Here is an 18,351-nt window from a genome sequence, read left to right as displayed (position 1 = left end):
CTTAAAGGGAGATTTGTCAAGTATTTAATACTCTTATCAACATGGGAGTGGGCAAATATGCTTGCTTTATGCAAATGTATGTATATATTTATTATTGGAAATCAATTAACAACACAAAACAATAACAAATATTCTCCAGAAACCCTCACAGGTACTGCATTTAGCATAAAACTGCATGTGATTATCATAAAGTGAGCATGTCTGTATAGGGGAGACTTGTGGGTACCCATAGAACCCATTTTCATTCTCATATCTTGAGGTCAGAGGTCATGGGACCCCTTTGAAAATGGCCATGCCAGTTTTTCCTCACCAACATTTAGTGTAAGTTTGGAGCATTATTTTGCCTCCTTCGCAACAAGCTAGTATGACATGGTTGGTACCAATAGATTCCTTAGGTTTTCTTAAACCCCTAACTATAGGTAGCACTAATATCACACTAAATCCTGTTCAGATTTGGTGGAAAACATACAGAAGCTATGGATCTTCTACCGTCATTAGCAAGGATACTGTGGCATATAAACATCTTATCCTGTTCACTTCTGCATGAAGCTCGGTTGCCAAACTAATATTATGTTTATTCATAAATAGCTGTTTGTAATCTGAATATGGAGATGTATTTAGCAGCTTGTATCTGCATTATGCATGGAAACACTCTCAATGGGAAGAGACTCCGACTCCACTGTTTGAAGACATTATTCAGAGAGAATTGGTTTGCTTTTCCTTGACAGAGACTCCCTCAAATCACACCTTGAGACCAAACAGTGATGATAATGGGTCAATTTGATCTTTTCCGGTGGAATATTGTATTTCTTGTGGGACATGTTTTGTTTTTTTTTTTTTTAAATAGCCTGTAATCTTGTTACAAATGTTCTAGGGAAAGCTACATCCTGCAAAATATTTCCCCAAAAAACCAAAACAAATCTTGCCTGTCAAACCAGCTCTATATTTGTGAAGACGTTTTGTGTACTAGACTTCATCAGTAAACATAGTTAACCCAGTTCACTCGCTGCTTAGTTCATCCCCACGCACAAAGCAACACAACATGTCAAAACTTATCTTCTCTCCAAAAATAGCTCTAATGAGCTGGAGGGGGCCGGCTTTTTCCTGCAAACGGGAGCTAAGATCAGATACAGTGTAGTAGTGTGTCTACAGTAGAACTTCCTCAAAACTGCAGCTCAAGCTATACGTCCTCACCTGCTGTCACCTGGCTTAGATCCCAGCCTGCTGTCGCAAGGGGAACAACATGAAAATCATCAAAACACGTCAAGGACTCTGTCTCTGCACACCATTTCATCACGAGTGCTGTGCCGGTGAAGAGGCCCCTTTTTTAGATGTGATTATAAACCCTCATTTTCTATTCTGGCTCATCAAGCAGCTGTCTAAACAGAGCTGAGTTTGCTCAGGTACCCGTCCCTGGCTGGGGGAAATGCTGTGTGTTAGAGTTATAGCCATGCACTGTTTTGCATGATTGAACATTTCTGGGTACTCGCCTAGCTCCTGACCCACTTTGGTGTCTTTGTGTTTCAAATATTTAGATCAAGTGATATTGAGGAAGATAAACGCTACGCTGTTTGACAGCCTGTGTGGAGTGTACGTAATGGAGCGGATGAATTAAACAAAATGCCAGATTCAGGGATGGGTGTTTTTTGATGAAATGAGTCTGCTACACAATTGAGCAGATTCTATGAAATCCCTTTTTTCACCCAAAAAGATAAGCAATGGATGATCTTCTGCATGAAATCGGACTCTGCGAGATGTTCATGTTTTGCGAGAAGCTAAGACAAACCTGGTTTACGAGGCTATCGATTTATTGTTTTGTATATTAGATATGAACAAACAAATTCAGAAAGAAGACATTCATGCACATTAATTTGAACGGTTGTATTGCTTCCATCAATCTCAATTGTTAATCACTGCGTACCTTATATAGAGCTGCAGGCAGACGGCGCCGTTCATTGTGACTACCACTCAGAAAATGCCACGAGGTGTGAGCCGCGTCTGGCTGTTGAAGTATATTCCGGCGGCTCTGACGGGTTGGGCTCGTAAAGTAGCTGTGACAGTTGGCCAGAACGCCAGCAGTGGGCTCGACTTGTTTAATGAACTAACATGTTCATGTTGGCAGCACTAAGTGAACCATTTATTAGTGAGCTGGGAACAGACACAGGGTGCACTCGGGTTGGTAATGACAGCAGCCGCCAGATGACAACACCATTAAAAAAAAGGTGCAGTCACGTCGAGATTTGCTTATAGAGTATATTTCCAATGTTAAGTGCTTTTACTTTAGGCCGTAACATCCGACAAAATACAAAATATTGTTATGATAAAGCCGAACAGAAGTGACATTAAGCTAAAAAAACATTTCTAAAATGTCACCTGGTGTAGATTATGGTTGAAATGAAAATTTGCTAACCGTAAGACATTTTTACATGTCAAAAGAATGTAACACTTCTATTCTTTAGCGCAAGTTAAAATTTGATTGTGTATCAGGAATGGGACTCGTTGTTGTCTTCATAACACTCAACAACCTGCAACACAAAAGAAAAAAGAAATGAGAAACACACTGTAGCCTATACTGAAAGGCAAAAAAAGAGAAATTAGGAATAGGAAATACCCTTATTTGCTTTCTTGTTGAGGATTAGATGAGAAGATTGATAACGCATACGCTAAATATGAAGCTAGATTCAGGAGGCGGTTAGCTTAGCTTAGCATAAAGACTGGAAACAGAGGGAAACTACTAGCTTAGTTCTGTCTCAAGGAAACAAATCTGCAGCCTACTAGTACCTCTATATCTCATTTATTTATTCCGTACAAAAAAGAGGTGTAAAAACAACAATCTGTGGTTTTATGGATGGCTCCAGATTCCAGATCCTCCTCCTCATCTACAGTATAAGGCTTTGAGTGGTCTTGCCCCAGAGTATATTAGTGAACTACTAATGCCGTATACCTCTGCTCGGACCCTCCTGAATAAGCCTGTTATGCCAAGTTCACACTACACGACTTTAGCCCCTGATTTTCTGCTCCCCTACAGTTTTTAGAGCTCCCCGACAAAAGCCCCAGATCGGAGGAAAATCGGCGTTGGCTCGCCGCTCGCACATCGATGTACGAGCGTCATGTGTGAGCTGCTCAAAGACGCGAGCCGAGACTCTGTCCACGAGCTGCAGCCAATGAGAGCGCAAGAGTGTGGGGTCACCTGTGTCAATAGGATCTTACTGTATGTGTTGCATTTGCAACACGGAGCAAAGTTGTTGTTGCACCGAGAGGAATAAATAGTAAAAAAGAGTGTGGAAACCTGTGGAAACAGGCTATTTTGTAAACACGTGCCAACGACAACATCAGCGATGTGTCTCGTATGGTATCACGTCATTTACAGTGTATTTCTCTTATGTTTTCGTGACAAGTTTGGAGACCTCATCGGGGATCTGGGATCTTGTAGTGTGTGACCTCCTGTCGCCGGTCAGTCATGTAAGTGTTAAAACCAAGACGACTTCAAGACTCCTGATTACAAGACAGCAAGTTGTGTAGTGTGAACAGTACTGTAATCTGTCTTGTAGTGTGAACATTGCTTTAGTTGTACCTCGTTCAAGACTGAAAACACGAAGGGACTGTGCGTTCGCTGTCCTGGTCCCAGACTCTCTTAGGTGTTTTAAGTCACAGCTGAAGATGTGTTTTTGTGCTTGACTCATGTACTCTATTGTGTGTTGTGATACCTCTATTTTGTTTTTATTGTGCTATTTTCTCCTGTTAACATTTGCATTGTACTCATATTTTGTTCTTTTAATCATTTATCCTTTTGTAAGGCACTAGGTTTTGAAAGGCGCTATATAAATACCATTTTAATTACTTACTTACTAATCTAACTGTCTTCAGGCAGCAATGTTATAATAGTTTTTTTAATTTTATTTTAGTTTTGACTTTTCAATTTAATTTTAGTTTAGTTTTAGTTACTTTTCAGAGTGTGTTTGCTTGTTTTAGTTTAGTTTCAGTTTTTCAGAAAGGTTTAGTTTTACCTTTTGTATATCTAGTTTTAGTTTTACAGTAGTTTTAGTTTGTTTTATTTGCATCTGTGTAGGAATGGCTATAATGTTTCAATCTTTTGATTTGGGAATCTTCCTTCACTACCAGAGGAAAACTCTTGACCTTCAATTTCGTCCTGACCACACTTGGTTAACTATAGCCCTGAGCTGAATAGTTGGTTAAATGGCATTTGATCTACTACAATATTTAAATTAGGGTCTTGTTCGTCTCCTGGTATGTCATGTCCAATCAATTTCTGTGGTTCAATGTCACGAAAGTTGACGGAAATTCATGCTGTCTTCTTTTTTCGGAATTGATATATTATAGCTAAAAACTAAAACTGCAGTGAATTTATGTTCATTTTTATTTTATTTTCATTCATTTTTTAACCAGGCAATATTGTTTCAGTTTATTTTTTTTTTTTATTCAGTTCATGACAATATTTTTCACTGCTTATTTTCCTTTTAGTTTCAGTTTTAGTTTACGATTATAACCCTTCCTGGCAGTAGCTTCATATTTAAAGGTCAGATATGAGAGTCTTCTTAATCTTCTCTATTAACTAAAAAGGCAATAAAGTCCAAAATGTCAAACTATTCCTTTCAGTCTATATAATAATGTGTCGAACTATTCATGTGACACGCATATTGTCATCTGTCTGAATTGATTCTGAGGATGTATGACAAAATGACATTGTGTCCTTGGTGTGCTACCACTTTGTATATGCAGCGAGCCTTTGAGCCTCGAGTCTGACATTTTGGCTGGGTGCGCATCAAATGCAGTACAGTAATTCCCCTCGATCCACCGGCTGTCTCTTTATGAATCCCCCAGTTATAATCTGTCAGCACGCGTCTGACATCCGGGGTGACGTTCCGTATGGAGATGCAGCTTTCAGCCAGAGACAATCAGCTCGTCCTTGAGATGGAGATGGCAGGAGGTAGACCTCTTCACTCTCACCTCAACCTTTTCAAATGAGCTTTTATTATCTTGTTAAGAACAAATAGGTGCAATTATTTGAGAAAATAAGGTCCTAAACTTGAGAGTTAGCAGCCATCATTTATTTCTTCACACAGCCGTTGACTGAATTAGTGAGTACAGCGTGTTGCGTATCTGAGGATGACTCTCTCTCTCTCTGCCAGTCTGAACACACAAGCAGATGGTATCATTACATGAATGCAGAATGTGTTGGTGCAACCTCTATTTTCAATCATACATATTTTTCTACTTTTCTTGTCTCATTACTAAGTCCGTAATCTCTATAAACTAGGGCTTTCAATCGATTAAAATATTAAATCTCAATTAATCACATGCCAATATTCCCAACAGCTTTATCATTTTTCTCAGTCATTATGACTTCGCATTATGTTACCCACTTGCTAGATTGCTAAATTGTTAGCCTCTGTGGCTTCCAGACACCGACAGTAACCTTAATATTGCCGTTGCTTACCAGCAGTGTTCTCATGACCACTTGAACGCCAAGCACATCATGTACACGACTTCTAAACACGATCTCACGAGTTTCATTTGAAGGCACCCTGTGACGCTACAGCCAAAGTAGCTGTTTCCTCCTGTTTCCAGTCTTTGTGCAAAGCTAAGCTGACCGTCTGTTGGCTGTAGCTTCATAGCTACTGTGTAAACATAAGAGCAGTATGTATGCCGATGTTACCCACACTTAGCTTAACATCAGTCCAAGTAAAAGAGTCAATTGAGGTTAAGGAAATAGTATCCTCAAATGGATTAAACAGTCAGACTTTAACACAAACGTCAAAACCAGTTTACCTTAATGAACGAATGAAGTTATTACACCAAAAAATCCAATAAGTTAAGATTGTTTTTCATATTACAGAACTATTTTTAGGTTCAACCTGTGTGAAACAGCTTTGCTTACAGTGGGATGTGAAACATAACCAGCTCTTAATACATTCATAGCTGGCGTAGAAGAAAAGGATGTTTTTGTTTAGTTGTAAAAACTTTTTAAAGTCTTGTATTTCTTTTGCCCCACTGGACTGGACACTAAGTGTTTCCAGCAGAGCTCAAGGAATATTCACAAAAACAGTAAGATTCGGGTTGTTTTTAAAAAAAATACAGCACAACTGCAAATACATAGACAAAGATTAATTGCATGTTATTCTAATAGTGAACACCTCCTTACCTGTGAGTCATTTGTCTTTGCCGTCATGTTTCCTGTTCCATCATCTTTCCTCTCATCTCTGTGTGCAATACATAAAAGTTAATACAAACTCGGGAATAACAGATGCATAAGCAGAGGGTATTTTACTAAATAGACTAATGTGTATTCTATTAAGAGCGTTGTGGCTGAGTAAACAATGTCGCCAAAGGTGATAAACCAATAAAAACAAACAGCTGCCAGTTTTTATCGCGCCCGAGGCTGCAGCCTAGAACTGCCTATTGGACAAGAATCACCGTGGATCCATGTGTGGACGAATGGCAAAGAGATGTGAAGACATCTGCAAAGTCTTTAAGCACCTTAAAGTCCATTCTTTGTGCAAAAGAAGAAATGTACAATGAGAAATGGATCTTTTTTTCTTTTCTTTTTGTAATCTGAATGTGAGAGTTTTATCAGCGGCATTCACTTTAATTAACGCATCAACATCCGTAGCAGGCTTTGGGATTTCTTCTCTTGGCTGGTTTTGGAGCTGGCGGCTGGCTTGTTATGAAAATGGATCTGAGAGCGCTTCTGGCAAAGGCTGCATGAACATCACTGGCATACTCTGCACTACACTGATCACTTCCAACTCATAGGTGCAAACAAACACTTGAGATGGGAAAAAGTTCGAAATAGGGAATTGTATTTACAACTATTCATTAATCAATTATTTAATCATCATTTTATTTTTGGCAGTTTCACAACATCTCCACTTCTAACAAAACTGGACTTAGATTTAATCAACTTGGAAGACATGAATCCCTCCATTTAGCTGTCTGAGCTGCTTTATTGCCATGTTTCTTGAGCACATTGTTGATTTACAATAATGTATCCTGAGAAAACAGCCTTGAAAAACATACTGCAGCGTAATGTGATCTTTTCCTAAAGTGCAAACTCTTTTTGCATCTTTTTGCATTAACATGACACAGCAATTCTTCATGCAACCTCAAGACACAATCTTTTCCAACTTTGTAGGGAAAAATGTAGGCAGTTTTATAGTTAGATGCTTTACGGAGAACGACTTGAAATACGTACCGAGCTACTTTCCTGACTGATGAAGGGCTCGAACATGTCTGATGGCTGAGTACAGTCTTCAGTCCTCTGGGAGCAGATCCCCGTGCCTTCTGCTCTGGAAAGAAGCACAAGTAGAAAATGCTATTTTGCAGAAAGGCAAAGGGGATCACGATGTGAGTCGTGTTGCAGTACTGTAGAGTTAGACTGTCTAGTAATTGTACAATACAACTCAACAGGATGATTTCAGCATCATTGTGGAAAAAATTCAACTCGCTATGATGTGCATATATAATATTTTGGCCACCATGTTCGGGCAACTGGCCCATCATAATATAATAATATATGAAAAAGGCTGTTGGATCTAAATGCAAGCTGCCATGCTTTTATCCCAGTTTAAATGCAGTATTAGTTTTATAAAGTTTTGATGAAAGTTCTTTAATTAAATCTACAGTTTTTGTTGATTCAGACAAAGACAGATTGTTCCTCCTGAGCTTGTTCATTAATTAAAATTATTTTGCAGAAAGTAATCCGTTGTTTCCTAAGCTCAGAATAACCACAAAGCACACACAGTTCCTATTGTGACATTTGAGACTGTAAAATGTTAATGTCAGCAATAGGGCTGTCATGGTGAAGGAATTTCCCCCGCGGTGATAATGATTGGCTCTACAGAGCGATATGCGGTATTATTGCTTTTTCTTTTTGCAAATTACTTAATTTATCCTGATTTTAGTGCTATGCAAATGAGCTTTATTGTTAGGCTATTATTAGGTATATTGTTGCTCTTTAAATAAATAAAATATACTAATTAATACTTGTTGTTAAATGCAGAAACACAGAAGGGCAATGAACCGCAGTGTTTTTTTTCCGGCTTAGACGCATTGGTTGCTTCTGGTTGCTATGATACGGAATATCCGCAGAAGTAAAAATGTTGAAACAAGGTAGAGTATTTGCTCTGGTTGAAGGAAAGGCTGAAGCTCGTTGGGAGAAAGGAGGGACCCGCTGGTATATGTATATTAATTTCTTCTCCATTGTTGTTGTTGTTCAGCATTTGGTTGGTCGTTGTGATATTTCGGTGCCTTCAAATGAAACTCATGAGCTCGTATTTACAACATGGGAAGTCGTGTACACAATATGCTTGGCGTTAAAGTGGTTAAGTCGCGAAGAACGCCGCCGCTAAGCAACTGCAATATTAACGTTACTGTCGGCTCTAGAAGCCACAGAGGCTAACAATTTAGCAAGCTAGCAAGCGGTAATGTTAACATAATGCAGGAAATGCAAAGGCATAATGACAGAGGAAAAAGGTGAGGCCGTTGGGAATATCAATATTTTCCTCAGACCTGTTATAAAATTATGAAGAAAAACAATATACGACTAAATTAACAATATATTCACTTATTATGTACCGAAAAAATTAACTTTCATGGCCTCTGCCATTTCTGACAACGTCAACAAACACGTCACAAGTTGTGAAGTCGGAGCTTTCAGAAACTTTCCACTTTCCACGAGGTTGTGAATACCACAATGGCGGGGGCGTTCATTATGGACTCTTCTCATGAACACGGTAAACACGACCCCATTTGAAGGCACCATTCATTTCTCCTCCATTGTTGTTGCTCAGCACTTTCAGACAGTTGGTCTTTGTGGTATTTGTCCCACCCCTGCTCCATTGTGATCGGAAAGATGGATAAAAAAGTGACCGTGATGAGCACAGTGCGACGCTCCCATTGCAAAGAATTAAAAAAACAACAAACAAAACATCACATAGCGGTTGTGGCGGTTGCTTGCTATCCCCTGCGGTTGACTTGTCAATAGCGCGGTATTGCAATATTGCGGTTATTGCGTCAGCCCTAGTTTGCTACTAACTATTGACTGACTTTGATTAAGTATCAACTGCAGTAAAGCCGGCTGTAACAAGGAAAAAAGTCCAAAGATATGTAAGCATGTAGTCATGCCTTTTAATGATGATGACAATCGATCAGCTATTTAAGTTGAATTGTTTGAAAAGAAATTACTTTAGCTCTGAAAGTTGCCTTGCCTCTCAATCAACCTTAATAATATGCTTTGCATGACTGCAGCCCATTAAGAGTGATGACAAGTTGGTGTTTTTTTGTGATAAAAATCAACAAATTTGCTATTTTACAGTAAAAATATAAAATAATTATAGTACAAATCATAGCATATTTGTACTTGGGACAATTGGAAACCCATGACCTATTGCAGCCTTACAGGAGAAATTTATCTTTTAACAATTAAGCACCAATGTGAACAACTATCGGTGCTGTGTCTTGCTCTTCTGGGTCAGCTTTGTTCAGAAATCTTGTTGTACATTAAGATCACAAGTGTACAATTAAGGTGTTATGCCTATGAATACATTTTGAAAAAGAATAGCACCTTTGGAAAACTGTCCAAAGAAGAGCATGAATTATGAATAGGCCAGTAGCTATCTGTCCATGGGGATTAAGTGTAGCTGCATTTGCTCGGCTATAAAACACAGGTCGGCGTGAAAAATACACACAAATTGGATTTATTGCAGAAACAGCAGAAAGAAAAATATGCAAATAAGTGGTGCAGAAAGAATGAGAGAAAAAAAATGTTTGACAGAAAAGAAAGCATGTAATAATAGGCAATATAGGAACAGTAAATATTGTTTCTATTGAATAAATGAACTGTACAGATTCTACATTGTGTTTGTATAATTAATCTATCCACATTGCATACACATACATTGAGTCACCACTCTGCTGTTGTACCAATCAGATGATTAAGTACTTCTAATCACAGTTTGAGTAAGATTTCCTTTATCCCTTTTGTTTCCATTATTTTAATTGCATGTCTGTGCTTTCTTGTGTTTTTAATGAGCAGTCAGAGTTATAAAAACAGCGTACTGTAACACTTATAGTTGATGTAAATGAGCTTTAATGGTGGATTCATGCGAATGTGCAACGAGGTGGAAATTATATTTCAATCTTTTGTCAGTGTGCACACAAGGAAATATTACTCTTAATCACTAAACATAAATGGACAAGTTCAGTTGTAAAGTATGATTTAGTATTAAAACAAACTGTTACTCATTAACACAGGGGAAGTTTCAGTCTGTTAAATAAATAAAGAGTCAAATAATTAATTTGAAGTCGTTGTTAATTGGTTGGAAAATAAAATCAATCAATCAAACTAGTGGTGGGAATCACCAGAGTTCCCACGATAAGATATTATCACGATACTTAAAGGGACTATTTGTAAGATTCAGAAATGCTGCTTAACAGCGACACCTGTGGCCTTGAAATCAACGGAAGTCAGCGTCGAGCTCGCGCTTGCTCGCTCTACATAGACATGAACGAGCATCGCTCAAAACAGTGAGGCGACAGACGTCAGCTAAAACCACAATATCACTCTATATTTCAGCTGCTTGACAGTAATGTTAGCTGACCAGACGAAGGTCTCTCCATGAATCAATGCTGATCCTAGTGTTGGCTTTTCCTGCTCAGCGCAGGCTTCAGCAGCGGGGCTCCTCAACGAGTTACGTTATCGCCTCCCGACCGCAGCCGGCAGCCGAAGACACCGGCACCCGGTCGGTAACGAAACGATAACGTAACTCGTTGAGGAGCTCCATCACTTCACAAGACACGGAAAACCTCTGTTGGTCTGGAGGAGCTGCAGCATTTATTTCTGCACAAACGTCCACTGTACATTCACTAGATATTCTCAGAGCTAAACTAACTCTTCTGCAGTGTGTAGTGAGCGCGCGTTCACGTCTAGAGGTGGAGCGAGACAGCGAGGACGCGCGCGCTGTCTGAGTGAAGGAGAGCAGGCAGCGGAGACGAGGCTCCGGCCACACGCGAACGCGCATATGCGAACGCGCATGTGTGCCGACCCGCTACATTTATACGCTTAAAAAGTTACAAACAGTCCCTTTAAGTCACAATACCATCTTATCGCGATTTGAAACATTTTGCGATAAGATATATTCCGATTTATTACCAAACAAAATGTGTAAGTATAATAAACGCGTGTTTGCCACAGAGCTTATTTTCTGCAATAATCCAAAACCTAAAGGAAAAATCCCATTGGCTTTTTGTCGAGGAAACCCAGGGTGATGCTAACCTGGTTGGCCACATTTTACATTTAAATGTAAAAAAGTAAATGATTTCAACAAATACAACTGTAATTTGCATACAATGTGACAGTGTGACAACATCCCTGGTGAATATTTCCACTCACCTGTTACATTCGTCTCTGCTTTGACCAAATCACACAATAGTGTGTTTCTTTAAACTATAGAGAAAAACAAAACAACATGATAAGGAATATGTCACTCCTGTGAATCATCAATAATAAACAGGTATAGACTGACAGACTGCATGCAACGTAATATACAACACACATAGCACAAAACAGTCATTACATTCCATCACTGTGAAAAAAAGTAAACCAATTCAAGGTGTTATAAATATAGTTTTATGAGAGGTTTTGAGCAAATTTTTGGTATTTATTTATATCACTGATGTGATGTTTAGTTTGCCGGACATTATTTTAGTGTCTTTTATTAGTATTTCTTTTATCACAGTTTAGCTGGATTCCTTATGGACTATTTAGTTAGCGATATGAAGGGATTTTTATTTGGGGTTAAAAAGGGCAGGTTTACTTTTTTTAAGTGGGAGTTAGCATTTAAATTAGTATTATTATTAGGGTTACCTGCTTAGTGTTTAGTCTTCCTTTCAGTCCCGTGATTTACACTCTTAATGAGCGCCAGGCTCCAGGTGTACTAATCACAAAAGAGAATTCAAGTCGCTAAAATGGACTTCAGCGTTGGATGTTTAAAGCACGGAAAATTACAGTGCATATACAGCTTTTTCAGGTTAAATGACAGAAATGCAAAAAGAGGTTAGCAGAGACATCGATGAGCCGCAGATAAAAAGACACAGCACGTTGAGTGCATACTATCAGAGGGTGAATAAAAAAAAGATCTACATCCTGTATGGCCCATTATGCTCTTCACGAGCCAGCTTCAAACGCCGAGCGTATTATTATGGTAATATAGGAGGACTTCTTACCTCTTTTAACTCCATATCATTCTCAGAGTCAATCAGTGTCTGTTTAATAAAGTAAAACTTCACAGAATGGATTAAGGAAAGAAATTTATTAGTTTCCAAATAAGAAAAGTGATGAAAGATTCAAGGACGATTGAGCAGGAATACGGTATAAATTATTTAACAAATGAGTCATTTGGGACAGGTTGGTGGGATTTCTTTATGAAACGAGTTAGCCGTTACCTGAAAGCAGATGTTAATGTTAACAAACATTTATAGCTTCCTATTTAGAAAGTCTTACACACTGCGTTGAGGTTTATGTTGTTTTTATTAAATGCTTTATGTACAAATACAGATTACACACAGAACAAAGCACGCATTATAAATGACACACTGTACATTGCCGATTGCTTTCAACCCAAACAAAAAAAATGTGTTTTGCATGGTTACGATCTCACATCTTATATCATTTAAAGTCACAATATAACGTAGGGCTAACTTTAGTCTGTGGTATCAACTCAGTTTTACCATGAAATCATCAGAGGTTCATATCAGTTATGGGGAAAGTTGAGGTTTGATTTTTAATTTCTGAACATTAAACATTTTTTATACGAAAAGTCCAGGTCATCTAGTCACTTTGCGTTCAGGTCTTCAGTTCTGGGAAAGGTTTGGTTTCCATCTGTTGTGTCCAGAGCAGTGTGCGGTTCTCTTGTCTGTTACCATTATAATGATTTAGTTAAAGCCACGAATCAAACAGGAAGTGAAGCCACAAAACTGCTCTTGATTTATTTTTTACCAAGCCAAACAATGAATACAATTGTGGAAAACAAATTTGTCTTGAAGAAGCCAGTCTGAATCTCACAAGGTTAAGTTTTTTTGCTACACGGTATTAGTCTGGAAAAGATCCACTTAAAGCAGACTGAGCCCTCAGCCAGACCAATCAGTGAACTGTGGAGAAAGGTGATGGAGGTTGAAAAAAGCTCATTTTAAATTTGAAGTGACATTTGCTCTGCAGCTCTGGCTGGTTAAAGGGATAGTTTGGGTGTTTTGAAGTGGGGTTGTATGAGGTACCTATCCAGGTTGTTCTCATACACCGTTCATAGCCATACCTACTAAAATAATGCACTGTAATTCGTATAATTCCCACGAAATCCATTCGTATGTAATCCCTGTAATCGTGAATCAGAAAGTATTAAGAGTGACAAACGCCGCATAGGGAGGAGGTCAAGGTGATGAGTGGGCCAAAAACCATCGGACTCCCGTCCAGGAGACCAGCGTTCAAGCGTGTCAGAATCCTAGTCTGACATCTTTGACGATGAAGAAAAAAATTAAGACTAGATGAGTATCTCGAAAGGCAAAAAATATTGTACAGGTGTTGGCTAGTAAACCTTGATAATCACTGCATTAAAGGCAATGAATGGAAACTAATTTGTCAAAATCTAAGTCATGACTTAGAAGAAAAAATCTGCAGTTTAGTGTCAAGGATAAAAGGATATTTAAATAGCCAATTTTAAGAAAAACCTTTCTGTACATGGATGAATGAGTCTCTCTTTTCATTTCCTCTCTGCATTTTTTAATAAATGACTCCATCCTAAATACTGCAATTATTAGTTTATGAATTTATGTGCTTTATGGGGTTATTTTTTTATTTCACTTCCTGAAGGAGACGAACAAAAAAAGCAAATGTTACAACATTTTATGAAGAATTTAAGAAAAATATAAAAAAGTTTGAAATTGGAGGTCACATATCTGGAGCACCTTCAGTATCTACCATAGGGATGTTTCCTGTAGCCCCCTCTCGTCAGCCGTAAAACTGGGGCTTTGAGACTGGGACGGGTTGTCGCCCACTCCTCCTCTGCAAACACAATTAAACACACATTGTAGAAAGCTGCAGCGTTCACTGCGCTGTCACAAACTGTGAGCTTGGGTATCGTATATACTCTCCTCTCACAACCCATTTAACCAAAGACAAGAAAACTCAAGCGAGCAAATTCCATCCAAGGTACAATAGAGGTTTCTCTCCACAGAAAATTAATTTCATAAGCACTTTGCCCTCTGTTGGACCAATACTGAGATGTGACTGTCAGCAGCTCCTTCCTTAGAGCCAAATTACATAAAGATGGCCACCTCAGCTGCATGGCACATTGCACTGCTTCCAAATAAGAAAGTGTTTATGGAGCAGAAAATCAAATCATTGCCCCTTTGGTTTTTGGTTTGGTCCGACCTCAACACCCTAGTGCACAATTCATTGTGCTGAAAATGAATGAGCCTGCAAACTCGCTGTGGCAACCAGCTTATCGCCGCTGTCATGTGACAACCTTGTAACTCTACTTTTGCCGATTTTTGCTTGAATTGAAGCTGTACATGTTTTGATTAATGGTTTTGAGGAAATTTAAATACTCTTTTGCTTATCTGACAGCAGTGTCGTGTGCACAGCAGATGTTACTACGCCAATAGTAACAGCTTTTCTGGAATAAGCCCATGAGGGCACATATCCAAAAGGCAAAACACTCCACCTTTACAACGGGCATCGGTTAGCCCCCTGAGCTTCCCCTGGCACACTCACTGTGTGAGTCAAATGCAGCTGGTAGCCAGGGAGGTAGGAGGGGTGGTGCATGCAGGAGCCGAGCGGCCCCCTGGATGAGGATGATTTGAAGTGGGCTGGAACCACAAGGCGTTTTTTTTTTTTTACTTTGTTTCTCTGCTTCACAACATCTTTTAAATATCAGTGCAGCAGCAGCCTGGATTGTTTTGCCAAGACGTTTTTCTTGTCAGGAATGAATTTGAATAACATCCAAGGATGTTTCTTAAGTCTGTTTTTAAAATCACACTTTGTGTGTACAAATTTGACTAATTACATTCAACAAAAGAAACAAATTACTGTTGCTTTTGTGAAAAATGACTGGCTTAAAATCTAGTACATAGAGGAAAACATTGCAGGAGATGAGTTGTTATTGCACACTGAATGGGTTGCAGATATTGCTAGTAAGTATACTGATTCCACTAGATATTGTACTAATGCTGGACTATCCTAGTGTACTGTAGAGCTGCAACTAACAGTCATTTTCAATATCAAATAACCCACCAATGTATTTTATCGATTATTTGATCAATTGTTTGGTCTATAAAATGTCAGAAAATCACAAAAAATCACAATTTATCCCAATCACAACAAGCCGATACTGACTGAAATAGTTGGATCGGATATTGGTGACAATGGGGCCACCCCATTCAATTCAATTCTATGTTTATATACTATACACATACTGGAATTTGAAGTCCTATTTAAGTTTGGACCAATTTGTTGCTGCATTAAAATTGTTATACACTTGAATTGTAATTCCTCTCAATTTTGAAGATTTTTTTTACCAAGTTGCTGGTGCAGGATTTATTATCTTAATAATAAATAACAATTCAGTACATTTATATCAGTGCATTTATTTTTTACATTTTGTTTTACAAAGTTAAGAAAGCAATGTTTAAGTCAATCTTGCATACAGCTTATTAAGTAAACACTGGTATCGGATCGGTACTCGGTATATACCCATAGCACAGATATCGGTATTGGGACTGACAGATCGGTGCGTCTCTAAAGCCCATGGTGACTCCTGCAAATTGCTGGTTTGTCTGACTAACAGTCCAAACCCAAAAGGTGTTCAATTAACAATGATGTAAAACAAAGAACATCACAATTGAAAAGCTCAACTTATCAAATAATCAACTAATTGTTTAAGCTCTCATAGTGTGATTATGGCAGTTGTCCTTTTGCTACGTTAAACAATTGACAGTGCGAGCAAGTAGAGAGAGAGAGAGACTCATATTTGGATCGATGTTCCGCTCACAAAAACAAAAACTGTACTTACCATAGTTGTTGTAGGGTTCATCACTGTGTCCATATTCATAATAATCTGAAATGCTAAAACAGACAGAGCGGAAAAATCCGTCAAAATAAAGAACAACAAGCTGTATTTGTTTTTCCATTCAAGCAGCTCACAACAAGAGCATGATCAGACTTGCCAACAGCATCTCTTCTGATCCGTTACATGTTTTAAACGGGGAATATCAACTTCTGCAACTCCAAGAGGCGATTTAGAGTCCCTACATTTAACCGCATCAGGCTAAAGAACGCTTTTGTCCATCAGTCCATCTTGTTGCTTAATAATAATTAATGTGCTGCTAAAGACATGTAAATCCAGAGGACAGATGGTAATTTTGTAATGGGTTATGTATGGTTAATTGTGATGTGTTTTGTCTTTTGTCTGATGGGTCTTACTTGTCTGTCTGTTTATGGTAACAGTATGTCTATTGGATGTATACTCTTTCTCCAACTGAGCTGCCTATGGATGCAAAATGAATTTCAGTGCAAACTGACAATAAAGTTGTATCGTGTCGTATCGTATCGTAAAATAAGGAAATATAGTGAACTGTTCTGTTTAGGTAAAAGGTATTTTCGAGAAATTTCCTGAAACAGCAAACAGGTGTAAATAGTGAATTTGTTGGGGACTATTTTCAGCTGTGGATAAATACACATTTGGTGCTCTAGTGGGTATTGACGGCTGCAGGACAGAGTAAGTGGAATTAACTACGGCACCCATGTTGCTCACTGATGTGTTTTTAATAGTTTTTGGACGACAGTAGAGCTCTATGGTACAGTGGACTGAGATATATCAGGTTTTGGATCCACAGACAATACTTTTTAGTAGGGACAATTCATTGTTTTTGGTTCATTTCTTTTGGTCTTCTCATGGGATTTGTTCACAATAAGAAAAACATAAACATCACGAGGCTTATCCTTTATCAAATTAAAAATACAAGGTGCTAATTCACGGTTCAGGCTAAATGTTGTGAGTAATCAAAGTGATTAAAGTGGATGTCTTATTAATGAACGTAATGCTGAAATGTACAGCAGCTGGTCACAGTGGACCTTTCTCATGCTGTACTGTAAGTAACAGTAGACAGATGGTGATTGAAAAAACGTGCTTTGTTGTTTATCCAGCATGTGTGTGTGTGTGTGTGTGTGTGTGTGTAAACATCACCTCTTTGACTGATTGCTGTAGTTATCCTCGTAGGCTTCGTAACTCTCGTCATCATATTCTCCACCATACCCATCATCGTAGCCCTGTGAGAAAACACGCAGTTGGCATTAACGTCGACTCGTCTCCTCATCTCTATCCAGTCCGACTGGTTAAAGGAATATAAAACAATCAATACTCAGCTCCACAGACACACTCCATTACTGTGTCCATAATAAGAGATAAAACAGGAAAAAAATCATGTCCAACAAAGATTATTGATTAAGGCTTGCAGGACAGCGTGTCTCACTAGCGGAGCTTAATAGACACCTTCTGAATCTTAAACTGCAATATGGATCTCAGCTATTGATAAGTAGCTACTCGAGAAACAAGCGCAAAAAGCCAGCATGTTCAATAACAATAAAAATGGCTTAACAGCATGCAACAAACAGAAAAGACTTCCTAAATTTATGTACAGTTGTATAAATGCTTTGCAGAATGTCTCTCCTCCAACATTGCCTCCTGTACGTATTGGTAACAACATAAAACTAAATAAAAGACCCCATTCTGTGCAGCTGTGATTCAGTATTATACAGTATATTACTCTTGTTTGTATATTTCCTCAGCACTGTTGTTCTCTCCCAACACAGAGGAAAGACCCCATTCTGTTGTGTTTGATGAGGAAACTGACAGTATCAGTATTGCAATGCAATGTAATTATGTAATGACAATAAGCTGTCAACATGTATTTTTTTTTTTCTTGTCAAAGGGACCGAAAGTAGTACAACGAGTGACACGCAGAGCAGGTGACGAAGTATATTGAGCAACCGTTAATGAAAGTTATGTGGAATTATGTTATTGAAAATGATGTGGTATAATACAGCCCAGTCTCACGGCAAGGCGTGTAATAGACCCGCCTGTCCACCAGAAAGTGTCACGTTTTGCCTCGCCGAGACGTGAATATTACACGCCTGCATGAAGGTGCAGTGTTCTGAAGTGACGGGTGTCACGTCTTTTCTATACTCCGTACAAAGCTCCGAGCTAGTGATGTAGTATAAAAGGTTAGAAGGACCACTTATGGTTGGTGGGTGTGGAGGTGGATGGGTCCAGCAAACACAGG

General features: G+C 38.6%; 1 protein-coding gene across 3 annotated transcripts in view; it reads right to left on the bottom strand.

The window, feature by feature from the left end:
* Positions 1-451: 451 nt before the first annotated feature.
* The window catches only part of khdrbs2 (KH domain containing, RNA binding, signal transduction associated 2), an 86,794-nt gene continuing 68,894 nt past the window's right edge, over positions 452-18,351 (bottom strand). Inside the window, exons 7-13 of one of the 3 annotated variants that reach the window (XR_012595229.1) lie at positions 17,256-17,338; positions 16,083-16,135; positions 13,978-14,074; positions 11,411-11,463; positions 7,214-7,302; positions 6,164-6,221; positions 452-2,525 (exon numbers count right to left, since the gene is read on the bottom strand). Coding sequence is in view for 1 of the 3 variants with exons in the window: in XM_074646368.1 (XP_074502469.1) it covers positions 13,980-14,074; positions 16,083-16,135; positions 17,256-17,338 (231 nt within the window). In the remaining 2 variants the exon portion in view is untranslated. Of the gene's footprint in view, positions 2,526-6,163; positions 6,222-7,213; positions 7,308-11,410; positions 11,464-13,504; positions 14,075-16,082; positions 16,136-17,255; positions 17,339-18,351 lie in introns of those variants that run through there. The other 2 variants (XR_012595228.1, XM_074646368.1) reach the window with 2 other exon arrangements.

The sequence above is a fragment of the Sebastes fasciatus genome, chromosome 9, assembly GCF_043250625.1.
Source record: "Sebastes fasciatus isolate fSebFas1 chromosome 9, fSebFas1.pri, whole genome shotgun sequence".
Classification (NCBI taxonomy): Eukaryota; Metazoa; Chordata; class Actinopteri; order Perciformes; family Sebastidae; genus Sebastes; species Sebastes fasciatus.
Note: the sequence above shows the minus strand (reverse complement) of the source record. Positions and strands in the feature narration are given on the sequence as shown.